Source organism: Gopherus flavomarginatus, chromosome 15 (genome assembly GCF_025201925.1).
Source record: "Gopherus flavomarginatus isolate rGopFla2 chromosome 15, rGopFla2.mat.asm, whole genome shotgun sequence".
Taxonomy (NCBI): domain Eukaryota; kingdom Metazoa; phylum Chordata; order Testudines; family Testudinidae; genus Gopherus; species Gopherus flavomarginatus.
The window spans coordinates 11,764,262-11,791,775 of NC_066631.1; the positions used below are offsets into that span (position 1 = coordinate 11,764,262).

The 27,514-nt window shown below is 43.1% G+C and overlaps 1 protein-coding gene across 7 annotated transcripts; it reads right to left on the reverse strand.

The window, feature by feature from the left end:
• Nucleotides 1–383: 383 nt before the first annotated feature.
• PATZ1 (POZ/BTB and AT hook containing zinc finger 1) lies at nt 384–24,493 on the reverse strand. Of its 7 annotated transcripts, none has more exons than XM_050923603.1 (8): nt 22,746–24,493; nt 20,276–20,339; nt 17,512–17,547; nt 16,865–16,936; nt 13,770–13,941; nt 4,075–4,147; nt 3,208–3,330; nt 1,702–1,826 (listed from the first exon to the last, which is right to left on the reverse strand). In XM_050923603.1, the coding sequence occupies exons 1-8, from the start codon at nt 24,002–24,004 to the stop codon at nt 1,793–1,795; spliced, it is 1,833 nt and encodes a 610-aa protein (XP_050779560.1). In that variant the 5' UTR covers nt 24,005–24,493; the 3' UTR covers nt 1,702–1,792. The 7 variants fall into 7 exon arrangements, 6 of the variants coding, with proteins under 6 accessions (XP_050779556.1, XP_050779555.1, XP_050779557.1 ...); XR_007769438.1 differs by having other exon boundaries at nt 1,738–1,826; nt 4,075–4,212; nt 22,746–24,490; XM_050923599.1 differs by lacking the exon at nt 3,208–3,330 and having other exon boundaries at nt 384–1,826; nt 4,075–4,212; nt 16,865–16,933; nt 22,746–24,485.
• Nucleotides 24,494–27,514: the final 3,021 nt, after the last annotated feature.

Genomic DNA, 27,514 nt, shown 5'->3' on the forward strand with positions numbered 1-27,514 from the left:
TGAAAGTTAAATGTGGGAAGGCTAGAAAGGGATATTCAGCCTCTCTATATCAGCATCTGTGTTCATCTATAACACAGCATCCAATGCTCTAGAGCTCAACTCCGTAACATTTTATATCAGCTTTTTCTTCTGAGGCATGCTCTGATCTGGGTCCCTCCCTTTGAGGGTGGAAACATTTCTTCTCTAGAAGAAGAAAATAAAATAGGATTGCCATGTGAAAACCTGATTCAAGGGGAATCAGGAGTGCTGTATTGGAACCAAGAGGTCCAGGTCATTGAGAGTACATCACAGAGAAGGACCAGTGTCCCATTTCCTGGATCTCAGCTGCACACCTTGCAGATAGGTGGCTAAATTGCTCAAAAACCAGACAAAACGAGGGGATGTAAAGTAACATACTAACTTCTTTAATACAGTCCAATCTGATTAATTCAACATCACTCTGTGAACCCTGGGTTTATTCACACTAAACACAAGTCAGTGGTACAGATAGTTTACCCAGATGCTGACCATGTTCATCTTCTAGGTACCCACACATCAAATGAGCACCAACCAACCAGACCACACAGGTATTTTCTTCCCTTTTTTTTGATAAAACTATTTCTTCGATATACTTAAAACAATTAACTAGCCAAGTTATTAATTATGATACATCTAAAAAAAAATTAATACTAACCCTAACGTGACTGCTGCTTTAAGAGCGCTCTGTATATTGCCTTAGTCTGGCTTTTCAGTAGCAATTCACTACAACAGGTCCTAAAATAATAATAATAATAGAGAATTAAAAACCTGACAGCAAGTTTAATGGTTAAAAGTAAAAAAATCCTGTTTTGAATGGTGATTTTCCTAAGCAGGTTAGTTCCTGCTGCAGCACTCACAGCCTCACAAATGGCAAAAGGGGTCCAAATTCTTTTGCCTTCTTAAAAATCAATTTTTAAAAGGACATCTGCACCATTACCTGCTAGGTACCACAGGGATTTGTTTACATTATGAGCAGTCAGTAATGGGTGTGTGTAAAAAACTTACTGTGGTTTTTTCGAGGGGTAGGGGGGAAAAAGAGGGCAAAGGCATAAAACCTAGTTCCCCACGTTTGGGTCACTAGGGCTGTTTACAATTCTGACCACCACTGGTGGCTTTTATTTATTCTAAACGACCATACTGGAGCTCTGGCACTCCATGTGGTGTTTTAGGTCACATCTCTCATTCAGGGTCATGCAGATTTTCTGCAGGTCGTCAGGCAAGAAGCCTTCTTTTCCCTAAAGAAGGTTTAAGGAGGGTAGACAGGGAGGGGAGCTAAAATGAATACAAATTTCTCAACTATAGAACCAAATTTCATTATTTCTTCTCTCATTCACAGCGTCTTATAGGTATAACCAGACGGCTGCTTTGTTTTGTTAAGATTAAACTGTCTCATTTCCCCTCTGGCCCCATTGGTTGCTGGTCGACCTCTGGATCCACCAGGGATGATGCAAATGCTGACTGGACGATCTGAAACCCAAATGACTCCAGAAGAGACATGTTCTGTTGGGGTGAAAAGGGGGACCCTAGAGCAGGACCCAGGTCCCCCAATGGGCCCCCGAGGGCTCTGACGTGAACTTTCTGTATATGTTTGTTCAGATAAGATTTGGATCTGAAAAAGCTGCCACATTCAGGGCAGGGGTACTTCTTCTCTCCCTCCGGCTCCATTTTGTTTTTGGTGACTGCCATATCGCATGAGAAGGACCCATTGGCACTCTGTTTCTCAGGAGTCTTGAGGTCACTGGCATCAGAGAGGTCGCCATAGGAATCAGAACTCTCAATCGGGTCCGAATGTGAGCATTTCTGGCCTTCTATGGAAAAACAACAAGACAAGTTTTCAGAACCGTATCTCCCAAGAGTGCTATTCTAAAATGCTTTTAAATAAAACGTGCAGTCACCAGCTGATTCACTATTACCCAAAATGACAGAATGCTACAGACCTAACAGATATACTCCTCCATGTAATGAAGCATTGTGCCCCTGTGGGTCCCTCTTCTGCACAGCCTGGACATGCTCCATCCCCCAGCACCCCAAGTTCATATTATAGATTGTAGTGATAGTGGTGGTATCCATAATATCCTCTTACATTTATATAGTGCCCTTATGGTGACCCCTTTGAGATGTAAGACACTATATAAATGTACAGTAGAACCTCAGAGTTATGAACACCAGAGTTATGAGCTGAACGGTCAACCACACACCTAATTTGGAGCCGGAAGCATGGAATCAGGCAGCAGCAGCAGACAAAAAAAAAAAAGCAGCAAGTACAGTATTGTGTTAATTGTAAACTTCTAAAAAAAAAAAAAAAAAAAGAGAAAGTTTACAAAAAGATTTGACAAGATAAGGAAACTGTCTCTGTGCTTGCTTCATTTAAATTAAGATGGTTAAAAGCAGCATTTCTCTTCTGCATAGTAAAGTTTCAAAGCTGTATTAAGTCAATGTTCAGCTGTGAACTTTTGAAAGAACTATAATGTTTTGTTCCCTTACAAACATTTCAGAGTTACGAACAACCTCCATTCCCAAGGTGTTTGTAACTCTGAGGTTCTATTGGAGATATTATCATGCATGTTTAGATGCTTGAGTCACTTCACCCAGCGTTGAAATGAAGCAGGTACTTCTGGGTAGAATTACAGTGCACAACAGTTTACGGAAACAGGTGAAGAAACCTGGAACTATTCCATCTCTAATATCCCAGCCTGGGAGCAGGGGTTGCTCTGCTCCTGGAGATACAGTTCTATATAGTCTCAAGAGGCTCCTTCTCAGAATAAGGGGCATTACTCTCAGTTACTTCAACACATACCCTAGCCGTGTCACTGGTATGTTTGAGGTGTTTCCGATCCTATTTTGGCAGTGTACCAAGAATACTTTTCTATGATCCTCTCTCATGGCATATGTATGAGCATGGCAAACCCAGACGTACTCCCCAAACAAATCTCAGAAAACAAACTTCATTCTACTCCTAATCCTGAAAGGCCATGTTTCATAAAACAGATTTTCTGTGGAATCAGCATTAGCAATCAAAACAGGACATGCATGAAATCAATATCCCACTGGGGAGAAACACTTTTTAAATCGGCACACAACCCAGGACCAAGGAGCTTCTGTAGCAACTCTGTGAAGACTTCCATAGAAAGAAAGCTACACAACTATGACATCCCATCAGCACAAGACAGAGCACAGGGTATGCTTAACTCAGCTCTGTTCTGATCTCCAGGGCAAAAGTAACCCCAATTTTTTGGGACAGCCATGGTTTCCGATATCAGAGAGAGGTTTTCTGCTGTTCCAGCTTCGACCAAGGATACAGATGGTCCAAAACTGAGAGGCAAAAAGGAAGTTACTGTACACATATTAATAACTAATTTTACAGAGGATATTTACAAATTAAATAATTTTAACCACTCTGAAAAAGATAACTTACTTTAAGCAAAAGCAAAACTAAATATTAGTGACATCTAAAAAGAAGCAGTCAATATCTTTATCCTTCTTCTCAACCACAGCGTAAGAGAGGCAAAAAAAAAAAAAGTTTAACTAAAAATATCTATGTGGTGCCTCACCTATTTGAGCTTAAAGAAATGGACTGTCATGACTCCTATCAGACAAGCATTTTCCTGACTTTCCCTCCATGGGAATCAGAAATTGGGCTATACGGAGGTTGCAATCAGTCTCGGAGCATCTCAAGAGCAACTGGGAATCTTGGTAGGACCAGATTCTAGACTGAGCTATAAGCTTATCCTTCTCAACTCACAATCCCTCAGTTAAGATTCAAGCACAATCTACTCACAGGAAGAGGAGCTAGATGACCTAACAGGTCTTTTCCTCTATAAAGTGAAGGAAGCTACCAAAAGTTGAAGTACTTTTACTACTTTCCCCAATAAGGTACCCAGAGAGATCCTTGCACAAACTATAGAAATGAGCTCTATGTAACCTCTCCACTTCTTGCTAAGCTTCTCCGTAGGACTTCCCCGTCTTTCCCTCCTCCCCTTTCCCATGCCCAGCCCAGCCCCTCACAATACAAAGTCCTGTGCAAAGAAGCAAAGTGCAGAGCAGGGAGTCGCTTGCCTTTGATGCCATAGGTCCTGACGCAGTGGAACGCTGCTCCCCCATTCGGGATGGGCTCCTGGTGCCTGGAGACCTGGGGAAGGGGAACACCGTGGTGGGTTTTAACATGGACCTTTAAGTAGGAGGCAGAGGAGAAACCTAAACAAGATAAAAGGAGATGAGATCCTGCCACCAGCAAAGACACACATCTGCCTTCCCTGTTCCTTTTATCCTTCTCTCTCTCCCCTAGTCTCCCTTAAGAGACTCACACTAAGTTAGTTCTTGGATACCCAAAACATGCTGAAGTAGGACCCTTGTGTTAGATCTGACTAAAGATCAAATGAGAAATGGGTTTCCACTGGTTCTGTGGGGAAAACAAAACTTCTGCATGCATGTATGTAGAAAAAGCTACTGCAAAGAAGATGACACCCTAGAATCCTTCAGCAAAGCAAAGCCAAGTCCTGAAACTTTCTGCTTATGCCAAGTATATTGTAAGAGAACATATTAAGAGAAATTACAAACATGACTGTTATTTAGAACCTGCCAGTAATTCCATGCTATGTTCCTACTGTTTTAAGCAGGGCTCATGTTTTGGGGTTCACCTGCTTCACCTTTCCCTGTAATGTGATAATTTGTCTCAAATATTTTTGTAAGCACGCTTTCATTTGCTTTTAGAAGTTGTGGCAATTAGTCTGAGGATCATTAGGCCCATAATTGGATGATAAAGAGGCCAGATATTTGAGGAATCTTTCAACCTTATCAGTAAAGATTTATTGTGGTACTTATCAATAAAGAGTCATTGTGGTACTTCTCAATAACTGATATTGTGATACTTTCATATTATAAACCTTTCCCTGTAAGAATCACAATGAGGCACAAGATCCACTGGTACAGTCACATGAGCAGACTTTTTTTTTTTTTTTTTTTTAAAGTATAACAGCAACAACAAAAAACCAAATGTACAGAAAAGAGAGAGAGAGAGAGACAGACAGACAGACAGACAGACAGACAGACAGACTTACATTTTGGCCACTAACATAGGCCTGGTCTACACTTGAAAACTGTATTGGTATAACTATATTGGTTTGGTGGTTTTTGGTTTGTTTTTAAACCGACATAGTTATACCAGTGCAGTTATATCGGTATAAAGGTACTTTATACAGGTACAGCTTATTCTCCTTCCCATACAGGGATAGCTATCCTGGTATAAACCACCTTTATATGCTGATATGAATGCATCCAGAGTAGGAGGGTTGTCCCGCTTTAACTATAGTGGCACAACTTTCTAGCATAAACAAGGCCTTAATAGGCAAAACAAAGTCAGTTACTCCAGGTAATGATTTTAAACTGAACTCTGTTTCACAGCAAAAATCCCCATGCCTTTCTTACAGAATGGCCCTTACTATGCAGAGACTTTCACTAGAACCTGAAGTTCTGAATGAATAATGCATCATAAATCCTTTACCATCTCAGAGGATTTAGTTACAAGCCCAATTACAGAACTCTCATAGCAACCTGCTGGAGAAGAAAAAGGAAGCGGACAGGCTGCTTTTATCTCTGGGGTGGAACAAGGACTGTCTCCTGAGAGCAGCTGAGTTGCACATAATCAGCATATGGAGACAGCATTGTGGATCCATCAAGAAAACCAGAACAGTGATTGAGCAAAAATATTCACTTTTAAAAAAAACAGAGCAGTTGTGTTTTGGCCAAATCAGTTGTCAAAAGCACTGAAGGGAAGGATATATTCCTCTGAAATAAGATTTCTCCAAGGCCTCAAAGTGTGATTCTGAGTACATCGCATTGACAAGGAAAATATACATCCTTTCTCTGCTAAAATTCACAGCAAATGAAGAAAGAATCCAAGTTGGGTTGTGAGTGAAATTGGCATATCATACAGATGTGATGGTTACACTTCCAACTAGGCTGCAAGCTACTTAGGGATAGAAACCTTCTTCCCTTATTTCACAATGTTTGTACCAGAAGTATGTGGATACTGTAATATAGCAAACTCAGAACCAAACTGTCAAATAGGATTATGAAGTAGGAACTTATTTTCAGCTTGCCAGAGATTTCTGTGTTAAGTACTGTTTTAAAGTCTGTGTTTCGCGTAATGGCAGACAGCTAAAAGGAGACAAGTGTTTATATACCAATGCTAGAAGTCTAAATAATAAAATAGGTGAACTAGAGTGCCCTGTATTAAATGAGGATATTGATCTAATAGGCATCACAGAAACTTGGTGGAATGAGGCTAAACAATGGGATACAGTAATACCAGGGTACAAAATATATCGGAAGGACAGAACAGGTTGTGCTGGTGGGGGAGTGGCACTATATGTGAAAGAAGGTATAGAATCAAATGAAGTAAAAATCGTTAATCAAATCAAACTGTACCACAGAATCTCTATGGATACAATTCCATGGTCTAAAAATAAGAATATAGCAGTAGGGATATATTACCGACCACCTGACTAGGATGGTGATAGTGACTGAAATGCTCAGGAAGATTAGAGAGGCTATTAAAATAAAAAACTCAATAATAATAATGGAGGATTTAAATTATCCACATACTGACTGGGTACACATCACCTCAGGACGAGATGCAGAGATAAAGTTTATTGACACCTTAGATGACTGCTTCTTGGAGCAGCTGGTCCTGGAACCCACAAGGGGAGAGGCAATTCTTGATTTAGTCCTAAGTGGAGCTCGGGGTCTGGTCCAAGAAGTGAATATAGCTGGACTGCTTGGTAATAGTGGCCATAATATAATTAAATTTAATATCCCTGTGGCAGGAAAAACACCACAGCGGCCCAACACTGTAGCATTTAATTTCAGAAAGAAGAACTACACAAAAATGAGGTTAAACAGCAATTAAAGGGTACAGTGTCAAAAGTGAAATCTCCGCAAGCTGCGTGGAAACTTTTTAAAGAGGCTCCATTTAAATGTATACCACAAGTTAAAAAACATAGTAAGAGAACCAAAAAAGAGCCACTGTTGCTAAACAACAAAGTAAAAGAAGCAGAGAGAGGCAAAAAGGTATCCTTTAAAGAGTGGAAGTTAAATCCCAGTGAGGAAAATAGAAAGGAGCAAATGAAGTGTAAAAATACAATTAGGAAGCCCAAAAAAGAATTTGAGGAACAGTTAGCCAAAGACTCAAAAAGTAATAGCAATATTTTTTTGTTTTGTTTAAGTACATCAGAAGCAGGAAGCCTGCTAAACAACCAGTGGGGACACTGCACAATCGAGGTGCTAAACGAGCACTCAAGGACAGTAAGGCCACTGCGGAGAAACTAGATTAATTCTTTGCATCGGTCTTCAAGGCTGAAGACGTGAGGGAGATTTCTAAACATTAACCATTCTTTTTACGTGACAAATCTGAGGAACTGTCCCAGACTGAGGTATCATTCGAGGAGGTTTTGGAACCAACTGATAAATTAACAGCAATAAGTCACCAGGACCAGATGGTATTCACCCAAGAGTTCTGAAGGAACTCAAATGTGAAATTGCAGAACTACTAACTGTAGTCTATAACCTATCATTTAAATCAGCTTCTGTACCAGATGACTGGAGGACAGCTAATGTGACGTTAATTTTTAAAAAAGGCTCCAGAGGTGATCCCAGCAATTACAGGCCTGTAAACCCGACTTCAGTACCGGGCAAACTGGTTGAAACTATAATAAAGAACAATATTGTCAGACATATAGATGAACATAATTTGTTGAAGAAGAGTCAGCATGGTTTTAGTAAAGGGAAATCATGCCTCACCAATCTACTAGAATTCTTTGAGGGGGTCAGCAGGCATGTGGACCAAGGGGATCTAGTGGATATAGTGTACTTAGATTTATAGAAAGCCTCTGACAAGGTCTCTAACCAAAGGCTCTTATGTAAAGTAAGCTCCCACGGGAAAAGAGGGAAGGTGCTCTCATGAGTAGGTAACTGGTTAAAAGATAGGAAACAAAGAGTAGGTATAAATGATCAGTTTTCAGAATGGAGAGAGGTAAATAGTGGTGTCCCCCAAGGATCTCTACTGGGCCCAGTCCTATTCAACATATTCATAAATGATCTGGAAAAAGGGGTAAACAGCGAGGTTGCAAAATTTGCAGATGATACAAAATTACTAAAGATAGTTAAGACCCAGGCAGACTGCGAAGAGCTATAAAAGGATCTCTCAAAACTAGGCGACTGGGCAACAAAATGGCAGATGAAATTTCATGTTGATAAATGCAAAGTAATAAACATTGGAAAGGATAATCCTAACTATACATATAAAATGATGGGGTCTAAATTAGCTGTTACCACTCAAGAAAGAGATCTTGGAGTCATTGTGGATCGTTCTCTGAAAACATCCACTCAATGTGCAGCGTCAGTCAAAAAAGCAAACAGAATGCTGGCAATAATTAAGAAAGGGATAGATAATAGGACAGAAAATACCATGTTGCCTCTGTATAAATCCATGGTACGCCCACATCTTGAATACTGTGTGCAGATGTGGTCGCCCCATCTCAAAAAAGCTATATTGGAATTGGAAAAGGTTCAGAAAAGGATAACAAAAACGATTAGGGGTATGGGAAGGCTTCTATATGAGGAGAGATTAATAAGACTGGGACTTTTCAGCTTGGGAAAAGAGATAGCTAAAGGGAGATATGATTGAGGTCTATAAAATCATGACTGGTGTAGAGAAAGTAGATAAGGAAGTGTTGTTTACTGTTTCTCATAACAATAAAACTAGGGGTCACTGAATGAAATTAATAGGCAGCAGGTTTAAAACAAATAAAAGGAAGTATTTCTTCACACAATGCACAGTTAACCTGTCCTTGCCGGAGGATGTTGTGAAGACCAAGACCATAACAGGGTTCAGTAAAGAACTAGATAAATTCTTGGAGGATAGAACCATCAATGGCTATTAGCCAGGATGGGCAGGAATGGTGTCCTTAGCCTCTGTTTGCCAGAAGTTGGGAATGAGTGACAGGGGATGGATCACTTGATCATTACCTGTTCTGTTCATTCCCTCTGTGGCACCTGGCACTGGCCACAGTTAGAAGACAGGATACTGGGTTAGATGGACCTTTGGTCTGACCCAGTAGGGCCATTCTTATGTTCTTATGTTTCACTGCAGTTCACAAAAAAGAAAGGATATATACTGGGAACAATCATAACATGGTAGTCTTTGGTGAGTTCTGTGATTTCACCTGCAGGAAACACTATTTTATACAATGAAATATAGTGAAAATGTCCTATAAAGTGCCTACATTTCTTCTATGCATTTGGTAGATGAAGGGGTGAACCAACAACTTCTACCAAAGCAGTATCAATAATAGTTACTTCACAGGCAGCTAAGATAAAGTGAGATTTTTAGCATAATCAGATCTTGAGAAAGATCATAGTCCAAGATTTACATAAGGCCAGAATTATAAATAGGTACGTGTCTATCCTAGCAAGAGAGGTGGAGGATTCCCAAGGAATAATCCATCATTCTTAAACCCTTCTTGAAAACAAACCAAGGTGAGATTTAAAGAGTCTTTTAAAATAATAATAATAATAATCTCATCTACTGCCCTATCCACAGACTTGTTTCACAGCCCCAGGGAGCAGATCCTGCTTCTTCTTACCATTTTAAGCCTTTCAAACACGCACAGGAAGGAAGTAGACTACCTCCTACCAGACAGAAGTGTTCTGTCTGTAATGAACTCCCCCAAGAACTACTGCAGGATGTGCCCTGTTCAGTCTAAACTGAATATAGCTAGATCAGCTGGCAAATACCTCCAGCCCCTGGCCTTTACCAATCACTTCAAGCCCAGCAGGAAGAATGGCAAGAATTCATCCTTCTATCAAAATAATTACAGCATAGTCTCAGTCTGAACACACCTCACACAGAAGATGAGTCCACTAGGAGCAGAACCTGTGGCATTAGTTGATTCATGGGATGTCTGTGGCATGGAAACTGGACATGTACTTAACAGGAAGTGTCTGTCTTATGTTGCACTTTCTAATCACTATATCTTATTAAAAAAAACAATGCTAAGATTGTCAAAGGAGTCTAAGGGTGTTGGATGCTTATCTCCTCTAGCTTCCTTTGAGCCTAACCCAACCTAAACCAATACATAACATTTCTAAGGATCTTAGAATAGAATAAGAGAAAATATGTAACAATTAGATAGGAAGCAGCAGTTGACAGTCTGATGAACTAAATACAATTAATTTGCCTTTAGAAAGAATATTTTAATAAAAAAATAAGATTATGAAAATTAAGTTAAAGTTGATGTATTAACTGTTCAGTTAAACAAACCAATATTAAAAATGAACTTACAGAACTTTCCTTACAGCACCTTTTAAATCTCAGTGTCCAATACTTCCTTTTGGCAAAACCACCTGAACCCTACTCTGCATCATCAAATGGAGCCCTTGTTGACAAGTATCAGCAAAATGGCTGCCCCGTCAGAGAGAGAGAGAGAGAGAGAGGAGTCCCAGTCACTAAACAGAGATATTGACAAAGATGGATTTTTAAAAATTGTTTTCTAAGTACTTAGATTTCTAAGGTATTACAGTTCCTCTGTTGCAGAACTCCTTTACAGAAACCCCTTCCCAGAAAGTACAACTTCCCAGAGTAAACAAGATTAAATTATGGATGCTAATAATCATTCTAAGCATTAACATCCTAATTATACAAATCTCCTTGAACTGACTTGGTGGTGGTGATTTCTGAAGACCACATTTTTCCACTGTAAAAGAAAATAAAAATTTTAAACCAGGAAAGATAAAGATACCCTAGGTGTCTGTGTGTAACAGATCTGTGACTGTTCCTTCCAAATTCCAGGAAGAGTCCCTTATACCTTTAGGACAGCAAGATGCACATCACTAACTTTCCATAGAAAACCTCTCAGTCTGTCAGCATAAAGCAACAAATTAAGCCCATATTTGCCCTCCTCACTTTAACACTAAAATATATTTGTACACACAAGAACCTCTTCCTCATCCACCCAAGAGTCCTTGCTTTCTTCCTCTTTGGCTGCCCAAGCTTGGCCAGAATCTGGCCCCAGATTCATTTAAAATTTTTTTTTAAATCTTTGTTTCTTACTCTACAGTTATCATAGCCAGCATTACTTAAGTTACCATTCCAAGGAAGCAGTGCACCAAAACGCATTTAAAGGGGAAGATCAAAATAAACTACTCTTAGCACAATCATCACCTCCAGGGAGGAAGAAAAACTTCCACAGATTCTGTTGACATGAACCTCTATCATGGTTTCTTAGTATGAAATTTTCCAGTGCATTTCATTTCTCAGCAGTCTGCCGTTTATAGGACTTCTAAACAGAACAGTTCACATTGTCTACTGATTGTCATCAAACATCTTGAACTAGGGCTTTCAAATTTCTTATCCATGTCACTTTTAAGCAGTAAGTATCCCACTGAGTTTTTAGCATATGATGCCATACTTGCTCAACAAGATCAGTCTGTACTTAAGAGATTAATAAGTTTATTTCCTTGAATTTTAGCTGCAGATGGCCAGCCTTTAACAGATTAACTATTATTTGTAGGTGCTGGTAGAAATTTAAGTTCACAACAGCCTAATCTCTCTCTTTGACAAAGTATATGAAGACAGTGAAGTGTAGAAAAAAAGCAGCACTTTTAAAAGCTATCTGCTATCTTGGATGCTCATCAGACCCCTCCACCTTTACACTTACACACACAAAAACAAGCTTACATTTGATTTAGATTTCTGCTTAAAACCGTATTGTGTAAATAGCCCTTATTAATTTCATTGTTTGATGGCCAAACGAATGCCTTTGTTTTCCTGGTTGGATTTTTGAGGAGAAGCAGTGACATCCAGTGGCTGCTAGGGTGAATCCTAGGTTCTCAACTACAAGAAATATTCCAGTTCCAGTTAACATTAATGAATTTTCAATGTGCTATCCACCATGTTTGACTGAGGGCATAGCTGAAGAGCGCTTGGATCAGGGGCTTCTGAATCTCAGTGCAAGAGTTGTCAGGATAAGTTAAAGAAAAGTTTTTCAGAAGTCAAGCCCTCCTTCCTTGAAGAAGGCCTATATTCATTTTAACACCCAAATCCAAGGAATTTAAGAACCCTGAGGATCTCGTAGCAAACTGGTGTTTCTATGGAAAAGCTTAACTCACTTTAAGGACCCAAAAGTTGTTTCCACAGTGGACAATCGCTCTTTCATAATTTAACAAGTTGCTCATTACTCATCTTTACCTACTCTAACCATCCAACTGTTCCTATCCTGCACAAGGTCCCCAAACTTTCAGCTATGTAACAACTAAATTTTCTCAATAGATATCAGCTCCCTTCAATTGGGAAACAGAACTAAAAATAAACCCCTTCAGCAAAACCAAAAGGCAGTCCCATAACTGACAGTGGCCGCCTCCAACACATGAAAAGGTGTTCCCACACATAAAACCAACCCGTTCAACAACCTAACAGGTTTTACTTTATCCAACACCAAGTTCACTCCATGCAGAAACATCCCTTACCTGTAATAATTGTTACCAGTTACTAGCAGGTACACTTCAAAAATTAGTCAAGTGTTGGTCAGGGTTCTGTGCAAGCAATAAACCAGTGTATATCTAGATATGTGAAGTAGGAGACAAATGTTTCTGGAGACCAGAAAATACAGTGCTTTTGATACAATACCTGGATCAGTCCTTTCCTTGCATGTCAGGAGTCCCTCTATAATCCTACCTCTTCATTCTGGGAATCCTTTTGCTCTCTTTCACTATCTCTGAACCCTTTCCTAAACACTAACTTTAATGCTTCCTACACAGATGGACCATCCAAGGAAATCCTTTAGTAGGTATCTTTTCACCCTCCCTGAAACCAGTTGTTATTTCACTGCTGCTAACAGAAGTGTGCAGATATGCACAAGTGTCTTTTTGTTCACCTGGCACCAGTTGTATGTCTCTCTTGCAATCTACAGCATTGTTCTAAAGTAGCGTCTTTAATTCAGTGTTTTAAGAGTCTCATGATATCAGTCAGTCTGGTCTTAAGACTCCATTACCCTTTAGCTTCTTTCTTCCAGAAACTTTGTCCTGTTTATCTATCCATAGCCTACCAGCAGGTCCCACACTATCTAAATCTGCAGGCCTTGCTCCCCAATTTGTGGAAAGTACATACATAATGGAGAAGCTTAGCTTTGTTTGCTTTATAAATGAAAGTCTGTTTCTGGCTCTTCTGCTTACAAAGCCAACCCTGTAAATGTAAACGAGCACAACGCAATTGCTAGGGTTCAAACAAGAGAGCAGCTGAGCTCCACTTCTGGTGCAGGAGGCTAAGAGGGTATCAGGATATCACATATACTTATGTAAAATTAAACTAAAAAGAATCTTCTCCCAGACCCTCCCCAGGGTAATTAGTCCAGCCCTGTGACAGTGAGCAGATGCACAGTGAATAGTGTCATGGCAAGCAGGAACTGGTTACTTTGGAGGGATGTGGGAGGGGAATATGGCAAAAAATTGTAGATCCATCCAAAAATGCTAGGCTCTGCATTTAATTTGAACTTCATCAGAGAAGGAATATTAAACACCGAGTCATGTCCAAAGGCCAGGCCAATACTTCCATCTCTTCTAAGATTTTATTGTTCAATGAGGAAAACAACAAGAGAAGCTATAGTATGATCACATCCTGCTGCAGACAGCAGTACAGAGCTTAGTGCTGTCTCTGCCTTGCACTATCCCCCTGAAATAAAGAGACAGCTCATCATTACCTCGGTTACAGATAGTGCAGAAATTGCTTGGTCCTTCGCTGTGTTTCTTCAAATGATCTGCCATGTATGCTGCCCGCAAGTACTTTCCACACACCTGGCATGGAACTTTGTCTTCATGGCATGCTAAGTGTGAGCGCAGTCGGTCACGGGTGGCAAAGGAAGCATTACAGGTCTGCAGGTAGAAGGAGAACAGTGTGAGTCACCAAATCCCCTGCAAGTGTTTATATATCCATATCTACACTAAGTGACCCCTACCGTAAGACTCTCAGACCCTGCACATGGACACAAGTGACAATCATGAGTTAATTTTCCCCAAACAGGCAATCTAAGTTACCATCACACTGCAAAGGATGCAATGTTACTGCTCAAAAAGGAGCAGGCATCAGGATTAGGACTTCACATAAAGAAAGAAGGTTTAAAACAATACAGTCTGTAAAATGTGAGTTAAAAAAACAAGATCTGAAATGCCTCAGCTCCTCATTGAAATCTGTGTTACTAAAATTTCACAAGTCATGTTTGGTAACGTAAATAGATTTGCCATTGTCCTTCTTGAATAGTCCACTCCAAGCACATCAGAGTCTATCCTAGTTTATTTTATGGTGACATCATAGTCACATAAGCCAGGTTTACATCAATGCCTCTGTTTCCTTCCTGCATTCACTTTGTGATCTCATCAATTTGACTCTAGTCTCTATGATTTCCCCTTGGACTCCCAATGATGTATAAACAAAGCATCAGAGACCAGAAAGTAAGGTTGGATTGACAGGATCACAGAGGGCACTACAGAAGGAGAACCATGTTGGCATCCATAGTGCAGAGAGACCTCAGAATGGCACTGTGTAATCTGTTTACAGTGGATAACTTGATCCCTGTTATAGTGTCATACTCCAGTTACTATTATGTAACAAGATGAACTTAGGGTAAAACAACAACATATCATTATAACTATACACATCAACCTTGCAAAATTCAACTTGCCCATTCACACCAAGAGAATAATTTAACAGATGAGTGAGACATCCATCCCCACCATAATCACAGTGTAGGCAAGCAGATTTTATGCTTGGGCTAGTATGTTTTTGACAGTTTTGCAAGGCTGATCATCTCATTAGCATATACATGAAACAAGTCAAATCTTTACCAACATGTTACATTAAAAAAATACAATCTGAACACACTGCTCACAAATGGAGGACAGAGAAAACCAGAAATATCAGAACGACCAGTCCAGTTGGATGAAAGTAACAAAATTCAAGGTTGCGCAGTGATTGGCTTGTACCACAGCACCCTTTAGGTGAAATATTGAGACACCTGGTTTATACCACAGCTCCCTAGGAAATTATATAAACTCAGTAAGTGATCTAGGGAATGATTTTTTTGTCTTTTCAGAAGTAGTGGTTTACTTTTTAGGCAGCTGTTTCACTGTAAAGTAGATTTTGTTAGGATAACAACTTAACTACTGCACTGCAATTACAACACAGTAGCTTAAAATAAATTAAACTGGCAATACAATAGAGGTACATCTGTAGAATTTTACATAGCTGTCACTCAGTGCCTGATCCTAAGCCCACTGAAGTTATTTGAAAGACACCTACTGACTTCAGTAGGCTTTGCATCAGGCCCTAAAGGGTCCATCTTGTGAGGTGCTAAGTACACTGTATATACTCATTCATTAGCCCGTTCGCTTATAAGCCGACTGCCCAAGATGGGTAAGTAAAAATAGCAAAAACTGTATGACCCTTTCATAAGCCGACCCTATATTTCAGGGGTTGGAAATCTTTGGTCCCAGCCCATCAGGGTTAGCTGCTGGCAGGTTGGGACATTTTGTTTACCTGGAGTGTTCACAGGCATGGAGCCCCTCAGCTCACAGTGCCATTCCCAGCTAATGGGAGCTGCAGGAAGTGGTGTGCCACTTCCCGCAGCTCCCATTGGCTGGGAACAGTGAACCGTGGCCACAGGGAGCTGAGCGGCTCCACGCCTGTGAACATGCCAGGTAAACAACATGACAGTGTATTAGATATTCAATTCAATGATTCCATAAAGTTTAAAATCATCAAATTTTGGTGTAGACCCGTTTACAAGCCGACTCCCGCTCTTTGATGCGTCACTTTTTTACCAAAAATATTCAGCTTATGAACGCGTATATACAGTACTTCATTTCAATGGAAGTTGAGGGTACTCTGCAACAAACAGGACATTCAGTATCTTGCAGGACCAATTCCTAATATAGTTTAAAAAACAGAGATACAAACATGGATTGCTGTGATATATGGAATTTCACTGACCTCACTAGTGAAAAACTTATAAATCACAAATGATGAAGGGAAAAAAGGTAATTTCTTTAACATGAAAGAGAAAGAGATTTCTCCTCATATGAACTGTCAGGACACAGCGCTGAGCAAAATAGGTGTAGCTTTCATTTAGCAAAATGCTACTGGAAACAAATAAGTCTTTAAGTAAGGATTCCAACAACAAATCAACCTGTTGGAGGTAAAGATAACGTGTGTTCCTGAGCAGCGGAGCATGAAAGTCAAAAGCTCCATCACTAATAATTCAATATCAAGTGACAGCAAGCTTGTGTATAAATGCATTCAGAATATGTAGGCACCAGTTCTATGACATAGTTTTAATTCTAACATATGAGGATTTGTGTCTATCATCTATCCTACATTGAACATATCAAGTGGAAAGCTTTGGGTAGGGGTAGTACAATCATATTTCTGTTTGGTAATCAGTCTTGCTGCCAATTTTTAGAGAGTCCATTCCTGGATAAGCTATGTATTGATCAGACATGCAAAAAAAAGTCTAAAGAACAAAAATAAGGGTCCAGTTGAGTAAGCACGAACCAGTTTAGCTGAATCATACAAAGGAGACAGGACCAGGTTTGGAGAAAACCTCTTACAGTTAATATTAGTTAATGTTTGTAAAAGGCTTTAAAGATGTAAAGTGCTAAATGAGTGCGAAGTATTTATTATTAATTGTTATTAATAATAAAGGAAAACTCCAGTGCTTTCCTAGCAAACATTGCATAAGTAGATAAATAGACCGAAAAAGAATATATAAAAAAGTTTAAAATAACATTGTTTAAGAAATACCTCTTGAAGTTTCAACTTTTCTATGGTTGTGGATGTCTCTGAGCTTATCCCAGGATGGCTGCCATTTTCCTGCTAATAGGCAGGAAGTAAGAGAAATTAGGACAGGAAGAAACTCATTCTGCATTGAAATCAAGGGGAAAAGCACTGGATTTGGAATGCCAATTTTAGGTAAATTTCAATAAATAGTTTTTATTTGTATTTTTTCAAATAAATGTAGCTTGATTTTTAACAACTTGTATTTTCTCTTGTTTATTTAAATTGACAGATGTTACCTAAGACTGTCAGCTGTTCCTTCTTCCCTGAGAAATAATGAACCTCTGATCTCTCTCCCCCATATTTCCCTGCTATTTCAGTCCACATTACTTTCAAACCGTCATTCCTCCCACCCTGCAGCCTGACGTTAGTACCAATCCCTACAAAGTAATCAACCCAGCAGCTCAAGTTCAATCCCATGTTAGGTCCCCAGGGCAGCAACCTGAACTATCCCATTATGGCCAGCAGATTGACTTACCCCTTCTCCCATATTAAGCACTTAATTGACAGATTTAAAAAATTCCAATGTTACCAGGGAGAAAAGTATCCAGAGTTCCATTTGATGTCTGCCTTGGACACCAAAGCAACTTATTGGATCTGATTTCTCAGATTACCTGGGTCTGTAGAGGGCTTCCTTCCCCATTCAGAGTCTGTTTTAAGAGGAAGGGAAAAGGTGGAATCAGGTGCTTGTCTGCAGAGACAAGCTCTCTTTTTAAGTGAGGTAGGTGCAGTGTTGTGTGCTGACTAGTCCTAACAGTGACTTGGTCATCTGCTAAATGCTACTTATACATCTCCTCACCACAGATTCATTTCAGCTGCCCTGAGGTTATGTTTTTGTTGATGGCCCAGAATCCACAGTGCTGTGATATGACCTTGGAGCCTCCCTGGTTTGCAGAGATGCATGTAGGGACTCAGGTAAGTGACAGATTGTACAGCACAGTTCTGAAGAATATCTTTAAAATAGAGGAGCCTGAAAAACATTTTTCTCTTTGCCAAAACAATACTTCTCTTCTGTAATTAAGGTTGTTCAAGGATCCTTGTCATTTGTAAACAACAGAATTCTCAAAGGCGCTCTAACTGCCACTAGGGGGAGCTAAAACAGCTTCACTGATTCTCAAGTGAAATCAAGGAAAAATGGTGGTGAGGTATGGAGAAACAACATACCAATACTGAGCTATTTTGCGCTTCAGTGCCCAAACTTGGTGACTAGGAAAGATAATTCTATGGGAGGGAAAGTTATTTTTCAGGAGATAACTAGAATGAAAGGCACATTAGTATATAGTAATATTTTAGACTTGAAACTAATTTATAGCACTGTTTTCCAGAATGATATCCTTTCTGTGGTGTGTATCATACACACACACACACACACACATCTGTATGTGTGTATGTAGAGAAACGTTATACTTCTGACAGGGTGCTGTCAAGTAGTTTTTGCAAAGATAGTAGGCATTCCACAAATCTTCTACACTACGGCCCACAGGTGGGATCCAGTCTTTCAGGGCTTTCAATCCAGCCCGTGGGATTGCCAACCCCGTGGCGCAGCGGGGCTAAGGCAGGCTCCCTGCCTGCCCTGGCCCCGCGCCGCTCCCGGAAGCAGTCAGCACCACGTCCTTGTGGCCCTGGAGGGAAGGGTGGGGGGGAAAGAGGGCTCCATGTGCTGCCCTCGCCTGCAGGCACTGCCCCCCACAGCTCCCATTGGCTGGGAATGGGGAACTGCAGCCAATGGGAGCTTTGAGGATGGTACCCACAGGCGAGGGCAGTGCAAGGCAGAGCCACCTGCCCCGCTCCACCCTCAGGAGCCACTGTGGACATCCTGGCCTCTTCCAGGAGCAGCACAAGGCCAGGGCTGGCAGGAAGCCTGCCTTAGCTCCACTGCGCGCCACTGCTACCCCAGAGCCGCTTGAGGTAAGTAGCTTTGGGACAGAGCCCAAACCCCTCCTGCACTCCAACCCCCTGCCCATAGCCTCCTAACGCCCTACCTTGAGCTCCCTCCCACACCCCTCCTGCACCCCAACTCCCTGAGCCCCTCCCGCACCCCATGCCCCTCCTGCATCCCAACCCCCTGCCCTGAGCCCCCTCCAGCACACTGCACCCCCTTCCACAGCCCAGCCCCTTTCCCTAAGCCCCTTTCTGCATACTGCACCCCCTCCTATACCCCTTCCCGCACCCCAACCCCTTGCCCCGAGTCCCTTCCTGCACACCACACCCCCTCCCACTCCCCTTCCCCATCCCCTTGCCCTGAGCCCCTTCCTGTACACTGTACCCCCTCCCACATCCCAACCCCCTGCCCTACATTCATGGCCCTGCATATAATTTCCCCACCCAGATGTGTCCCTCAGGCCAAAAGGTTTGCCGACCCCTGCTTTAGGTGCTCTACATCTCTGAAAATCTGCTCATTGGATTACTTTAAACTGCAGAAACATCCCACAATCCCCCACAATTTGGAAGAAAAACAGGGGCATGTGTCAGGAGACAGAAAAATGCAGGTTAAGAGGCAACAGTCAGACAGGATGGGGTTAGAACTTTTTAGAAAGGAAATACTTCTCCCCCACCCTCACTGACCTCAAAGAAAACTGAAGGGATTTTGCTCCAACTTTCTGTAAAATCCACCTTCCTTCAGACACCAAGCATGGAAAATATTGGCCCAAGAAGCAAATATTTCAGAAATTTACCATAAAAGCGTTTGAAGACAGGGGGTCATAATGGAAACCGTTTTGCCCAGATGCCTGTTAACTACTCTCCCACCCGCCCCGCAAATGGATTATAAAAGGTCAATCTTGATTTGGTTTTAAACCTTAATGGAAGACTTGTTGTTTAACTGTAAAGAACTATGAAAGTTGATATTGCATTTCAAAGGATACTATGCTGATGTCACCCATGTCCTTGCTGAAAAAAAGCTTCCAGTTTTGCTCAGTGCAATGTTCTGAAGGCTATGTGATACAAAGAGCTTCACAGCAAGTGAAGTTAAATTATCAACTGTGTCTGAAATTATATTAAAAAATTAAAGGCAGCATTTGAGCCTCTTGTTAGTGGCCACTGAACTACAGAAGAGAAAATGGGCATCACTTGAGACAGCTAGGGACAAAGCAGCAGGGTAAGGTTTCCAGGGTGGGACTGGGCTAGGGCAGCAAGAAAGAACATCTGGTAGCGGGGGAGGGGAGACAGGAGATGACAACAGGGAGTGAGGGGGCGGTGGGGGGCTAGAGAGAGCAATGTAAAGCGGCTGTCAGTTTGTTGAACATGATTAGTTACAAACATGATTTATCTCAGTTCACACATTTCTATCAATGTTTGATCATTCTTTGCACACATGTACATTCATTGTCTTTTTTAAAATAAAAAGATATAAACCCTCTTTTATCCCCCTGCTCCTACCTGACACTTATGAGGTCTCTCCGACGTGTGCACCTGTTTGATATGCCCATTCAAGTGGTCTGGCCTTAAAAAAATATATATATATATGTATTTATATATGTATACAGACACACACACATACATATACTTGAAAACAAACATTAAAAATAGAAGCCACTCTTGCATCCACTCCAAGAAAAGTTTTCTCTGGTGTGTCTGGGCTCCAGTTCATTCAAGCAATCCATTATATTTTACTTCTCAGAAACGGTCAGAACTCTACTCTGATAAATATCCTGCCATCTCTCTGCAAGGAAATACTGTTTTCTGATCAGAATAATCAGGAGATCTAGGTCAAAGTTTTCATACTAGGATGCCCACAGTTGGACTTCTAAATTCATATTTGGACACCTGAACCAAAGTGACCTCAGTGTCAAAAGTGCTGAGCATTTCAAAGTCAGGCCACTTTGATTTAGGTGTTCAAATATGGATTTAGGGATCCAGCTTTAGGCACCCTAGTGCCTAAATTTTGGCATTAAGTTCTACTTCTGTGTCATTGAAAAATATTGTCCTCCCTCACAACTATGCTGTGAGGCATAATTAATGTTTGTAAAATACTTTGAGGGCCTCAGCTGGAAGTGCTGTAGAAGAGCAAATTAATATTGAAAGAAGTTAGTCCATTCCTAGCGCTTGGTAAAGCTTGTTTTGAAGGAGGGAAGCCTGAATAGCTAATGATTTTCCTAGTGGGTGTTTCTCTGGGTGGGAAGAAAGCTTTTCATTGTAGGAGGCCAAAGCTGCTTGGAAACAAATTCTTCAACTCTCCTCCCCCAGCTTTCAAGTCTCAGCCAGTCAGAGAGAGCTGGGTGGAATTTATTTTCTGGAGACAGAAAACGAGTTAACTCCACAGTTAAGCTGTTAAACCTGATGCCTGGGCAAGTGGGCTGCGGCTGTTTAACTGGAAAGACTAGTCAGAGGTTTGAACTCTTAGTACTTATCTATGGACTTCAGGGATGCCCCTTGAATCAACCCTGGAACTAAACGCGTACTGTAAAGTTAAACATCACACTTCTGTTTGATTTATTTTGTTTACACACTTTTGTATAACACTTAATTACCAAAACTAGAAGATTAGAGAAAAAAATTTCTCTATTTTTCAATTTTTTTATTTTATGAAGGCATGTCAACATTTTCACTGTTCCCCCTTAAACATTCAGGCCCTGGTTTTCTGAATTCAGTGAGAGCACTGAGTTTTCAGTACCTCGGAAAATCAGTCGGTTACTTTTTTTTTATGCATGGAAGTCTTTCATCACAGCAACAACAAGGTAAAAGATTTTTCCTTTTACTGAAGTGTGATTGGAAAACAAAAACTGGCAGGGGATCTCAGGGGCAGGTACAGGATGTGAAAGTACTTTTATCTCCTTATGGTGATTAGATTTTAAGTTTCTGTAACAAGTTTATTGTCTTCAAACATTCCTGCACTTGCCAGTTATTGGAGAGCTCCTCTTTATCTTTGTATGTATAGCAAAAACCCCCTGTCCTTATTACCAGCATAGATTCAGCAGGGACAAAGGTTTTTAAGTTTATATTCCTGGAGTAGCTTTATCCAAAGCAGAATTCCACTGCTTACTGGTTAACATATCAGTTTCTTCTCACCAGCCAGGGCAAGTGAAAGAGCTCAGATCCATTAACTGGGGATGTTGTATAAGTAGGAAGGCTGGTGTCCACTCTTTTCACTTATCTACCTCTCCTCAAACTGAACACTAAACTTGTGAAGCACCCAAGTCTCAAATTCATTCCTGAACTCAAATCACAAGATACACACAAGCCATATTAAGGCAGCATCAAAGATCCACTTGTCTGTGGGAGTTCACTTAAGTGACAACAAATAGCCACATTAAATGCACAAATCTTATGCATGCTGCAGGGTAGAAACAGGATCCCCTTCAGGATGCTGTAAACACAAAGGACACAAAGACCATGTATTAAAGAGAACTGTTGCTGCAGACTTTGAAATATCAACTCTTCATTCATATGTGGGTGATTACACTAGGAATAATGGAGTGAAATTAAGACAAGGAAAATGTAGACTGTTCATCAGAAAAAAGTCATTTTAAAATCTATTAATACTTTGCACTTCAATAGCAACTTGCAGTGGAGGACTTCAAATCACTTCACAACCCATAATTAAGCCTCTGAACACTCAATTATTTCAATACTCATTTGACATAAGAGTAACTTGCCTACCGTCACACACCAAGTCTACGACAAAACTGGGAATGTTACGCAGAACTCATCCTACTCCCCATTTTGTCATTTAATTACTAGTTAACTCTTCTACAGGACTGTAAAATAGTCTTCCCAAAAAAAACGATGAAAACCCCATCCCTTGCGGGTATTTAAAACTGGCAGTATAGGGATGATTCTACAAGGGTCCTCAAAAGGTGAACTAGATAACCCTCTGGGTCTTTTCCATTCCACCTCAATGTCCTCTTACCTGGAGAAGCCTTTTCCACAGCTCTGGCAGATGTAGGGCTTTCCCACAGAGCCATCGTGAGACCGAACATGATAGGACATCCTGTCTTTCCGCTTGAAACGCAGCCCACACACTGGACAAGAATATGGCTTCTCGCCGGAGTGCGACAGCTTGTGCCGGTTCAGGTGGTACACGTCCCGAAAAATCTTGCCACAGATCTCACAGGCCACCTGCTTCCTTGTCCTGCTCCTCTTTCGGGGGGCATCAGGATCATCCTGACCAGGCACCCCGTTTTCACCTAGCCTTGGCGGTGGGATGTCTATGTAACCCAACTGTAAGCTCGTCACCCCATGCTGAGCCTCATGCTGCCGCAGACGATTGGCGTCTGTAAACACTTTCCCACAGAGGCCACAAGGAAGGATGCCAGCCTCTCGCAGGCCCCCTGGGGTACCAAACATCATAGAGTCCAAGAGGTTTGCTTTGCGGGGACGCCCCCTGCCCCTCTTGGTGCCCAAAGCGGGGGCACTGGTCCCCACGTTCTGGAAGGGCGAGGCCAGTAGGGGTGGCGACAAGGGCCCCGCCACCATGGGCAGGCGGTCGACACCTTGCAGGACGGGCAAGGAGGACTGGGTGGCGGTGAGGGCGGCCCGCGTGGCCTCGTCTTCAGGCATGCCGGCGATGCCGTTGCCATTGGGCGCCAGGCCAGCCCCGTTGGTCATGTCCAGGGGGAAGCCCAGGTCAGCAGCGCTGGGGCGGAAGAGCATGATGTCCGGGCGCGCGGGCGGCACCAGGATCTGCACGTTGGACTGCTTGATGACCTCCTGGCAGATGTCGATGACGGAGCGCATGAGCAGGAACTTGGCGGCCGTCATGAGCTCGGGGAAGCTCTCCAGCCGCACCACGATGCGCGACGTGTAGGCGAAGTCCAGGATGTCCCCGAAGACCTTGGAGCTGATGGTGTGCATCTCCAGCTCCCGCCCGCCCGAGGCCGCCCCGCCGCCGGCCCCGGCCTCCGCGGCGCCCCCTTCCGCGCCCCCGCCGGCCCCCTCGCCCAGCTGCGCGCTGAAGACCGACTCGAAGTACTCGCTGCAGGCGGCCAGCACGGCCCGGTGCGCGGGGAAGCTCTCGTCGCCCACCCGCAGCAGCACGTCGCAGAAGCGGCCGCCGTTCTTGCGCTGCTGGTTGAGGCTGTGCAGCATGTCGGCGCTGTGCCGGCTCACCTGGTAGGTGTAGCAGCCCGACGACGGGCCGCAGGCGGCGGCCTCGCTCACCCGCTCCATGGGGCTGCGGTGCCCCCGGCGGCCTGCAGGTGGCGCTCGCTCTCAGGCTGCCCGGCGGCGCGCGCCGCTTCCTCCCTCTCCCCGCGGCTGTCCAGGCCCGACGGCGGCGGCGCGCGCTGCCTGCAAAGCGCGAGGGGATTGAGAGCTGGGGGGGGGCGAAACAAAAGACTGAGGCGGCGGAGGGGCGCGCGCGCAGCACGGAGCTGGAGCTGCAGCAGCTGAGGCGGCGCGAGCTCCGCCCGGGCCCGGCCGCCACGAGGCGCGGAGGCCGCAGCGGGCAGGGGCGCGCGGCTGCAGCGGGCAGGGCGGGAGGGGGCTCCGGGCTGCCGGCTCCGTCCGTCCCTGTGTGTTTGGAGCGGAGGAAAGATGGCAGCGGCTGCACTTCCTCTTGCACTTTCACCCCTGGGGGGAGGAGAAGGGGGGGCGATACCACCCCCCCCGACAAAAATCCAGCGGGGGGCCCCCGGCTGCTGCTCCCCGACCAAGCGCCGCCGCCGCCGGGCCTGGCCCCGGCCCCGCCTGCTTCGCTGCACCCGCACCAGGAGCGTCGGAAACTTTCCTCTCTTCTGGGGTTCTAACGCCCCCCACCCTTTTCATAGAGACCCCCCCTCCAGCCACTCGGGTTCCCCCCACCCCCCCGCTTCCTGCCCCCTCCCTCCCTGCATCCGCCAATGCAAGAGCAGCCAGAGCCAGCAGGCCAGCCCCCACCCCCGCCCGCGGGGGCTGGGGGCTGCAGTTTCCCCCCTCCCCAGCACAGATCCTCCAATGCCGAGCCAGGAGCAAGGCCCCCGCCCGAAGCATATGGGGGGAAGGGGGCTGCACTCACCCCCTCCCCCAAACAACCAGGCTGCAGCTCGACTGCCCCCCCAACCACCCCGCCCGCAAAAGAGAGGAGGAGGGGCGGGGGGGCAGCATGCGCAAACCGTCCCTCCTGGACTCGCTGCAGAGCGGCCCCCACCTATTCTCCCCACGCCTGAGGAAAGCTGATCCTAAAGGGGCCAGGGGCTGCAGAGAAAACACCCCCACACACACACCCCGCGCACTTAGACCTTCACTGCACCCCCTTCTCCGTGTGGGCAAGAAAGCTGGGCACAAGGGGGGGAAGAAAAGGAGTACAGGAGTTCGCTCCCAATCCAGGACAAAATCCCTCCTGAGAGGAATTGGGGAAGCGCTGCCCTGGGGGTGGGGGGTGAGCTGCACGAGTCAGCCGATTACACAACCCTGCGTCCCTCCATGTTGGGGAAACCTGGACAGCCCGGTTTAGCTTTGTGCTGACCCTTGGGATCCTGGAGCTGAACAACCCCCAAGATCGGGCCATTCAAGGCTCCCTCCACAGTGAGGCTGGGTTCCTCAGGCCCTGAGCAAAGCATGCCAAGGGCTTCTCACTACTTTGCTTTAATAAGGGGCTTTCTCTGGACTGGTCTCCTTGTGCCCTCAGGGTTTCTCCATCATAAAATCCTATTTTAATAGCTTCACAATAATTCAGTTCTAGATTAAATTTGACTTGTTCGGTCTTGGTGTGGGAAGCCACAGCAGTTTGTTTTTGCACAAGTTCCCCCTGCTTCCACCACTAAGTTCACATTTTGTTCTAAGAAAGTATTTAAAAAGTCACAGGCTTCAAGTGTACTCTTCTACACCTGTGAAATTAAATTAGATATGGTATTAAAAAATTCCCAGATTAATTAATAAATATGGTTTCTTCACTTAAAATGTTATACTAGAGAAAATATGGAATTTTGTGTGCAGAAGAACATCCCAGACTTTCAGGTTTTTTCCCCCAGAGCTCCGACCAGAAGCACATGTATAAAATAGTGGTGGAGCTGAAAGAGCATTCTGGGTATTGATGTGCAAATTAGCACACCAATCTTCCAAAACAGAGTTATTATAATAACACTTAAGGCCATATAGTGCCCTCAATCCCTGTGCTCTATTTCTGTTGCTGTCAGTAGGAGTTGCTTGTCTACACTGAACGCAGAGTATTGCCAGTGTAGCTTTTTACCACTGGATCAAGGTTTGTGTATATTACATATACACACATGCAGCTAGGTGATCTGTTTGGATTGCAACTGTGACAAATCCACTTTAAATACTCAAATTGCATAAATACTACATGCTAGTAGTATTGTTCTCCAGATCTGTTTGCCTGTCGCAGAAACAAGAGTACTCAATATAGTGAGGAAAAAAAATATTTGTATTTAAGCATACATGTCAGGCAACAATTCACAGGCTTCACATACATAGTGCAAAGAGATCATCAGGAACTCTCTTCTCTTTTCTGGTGAGTTTTAGTCAGTTCTGTGTCTTTTCCTCTGTTGGTTTATTTTGCTTTTTGCTTTATTCAGCTCCATATTCACTGACATGGTTCTTCTCACTCGGCTTCCTATTTACAGTTCCCCCCTGCCTTTTCTTTGTCGCTAATCTTTAAGGGGGAGGGGAACTGAATTCCTGCTGCTGACACTCCACTTTCTTCAGAAGACCTTACTCCAACTCCCATAGAACCTTCTAGTTCCAACATTCTCTCTCTTCCAGCAAAGAGGCATCACCCAAAACATGCTTCCTGCTATTTGTACGGAAAGTTAAATATTCAACACCAAAGTGGTGGTGGTTGTGGAAAGTTAAGCCAGCCATTCTTTCCATGAAATAATGCACTGGATTAGCATTCTTCATACTCATATTCTAATTAATGCATTGTGCCTGTTAAAGATCATCACCTGCAGACTACTGCAGTCCCAAGAGAAGCACAGCAATTTAACTGGCATCTTCACCTCTTTTACATGATGGAGGTTACTCTTGCAGTGTTAAGGCTGGGATTTAATCTATTTTATTTTCATCCTATCACTCCTAATACCTTGGCCTTCATATATTTATGGTCTCTCCAGCTGTTAAAGCACCACTCATAAATACCCTAATGTAAAATGTAAAGCAGTTTATTCTTAATGCTAATATGGATTTAAAATACATACATGTTCTATCTCTATTTAACTGTGATCACTTAGTTGCTACTCAAGTCAATTTTATCCCAGGCTCGTTCTGTCCTGAACATACACAATCGCAAGCCATCAACCCTCCCCTCCCTGGCTTATAGTCCGCCTCCCATGCTCCATCTGATCAACTGCCATTTCCCAACTGTCTTGGAGCTTTCTGAATTCAATATTTTATTCCCTTTATTAAAGGCATATCACCCAGAAAGCTGCTTTCTTGCTGTTTAAACCAGAATAAGCCCAGAGACTGAAGATTCAGAGGGAGAAGGGGGGGAAGAGGAATATTGCTATGTATAGATGATTGCTGCTTAAATCAGTTAACAAATGCTACATATATTCTTTTTGTTAGCTTTGCACTTAATATTTATTAGATAAATATGCTTTTACTAAAAAGGATTAGCCACTCACAGTAGAATAGATACTTGACCCATTTACATTGCTTTCTATATATTTTTAATATTTGTAAGAGTTCACGTGAGACTACAGTGTCCGGACATGACAGATTTATAGTATCAACAATGGAAGGTTA

Bases quoted from the DNA above. Each gene is read 5' to 3' on its own strand.
- PATZ1 (XM_050923598.1), bottom strand. From the start codon at position 24,004: ATGGAGCGGGTGAGCGAGGCCGCCGCCTGCGGCCCGTCGTCGGGCTGC. The intron at 16,937-17,511 runs GTAATCTGAGAA...CCTGCCTATTAG, and splicing joins GAAGCCCTCTACAGACCCAG to CAGGAAAATGGCAGCCATCC. The intron at 13,942-16,864 runs GTATTTCTTAAA...TTCTACCTGCAG, and splicing joins AAAAGTTGAAACTTCAAGAG to ACCTGTAATGCTTCCTTTGC.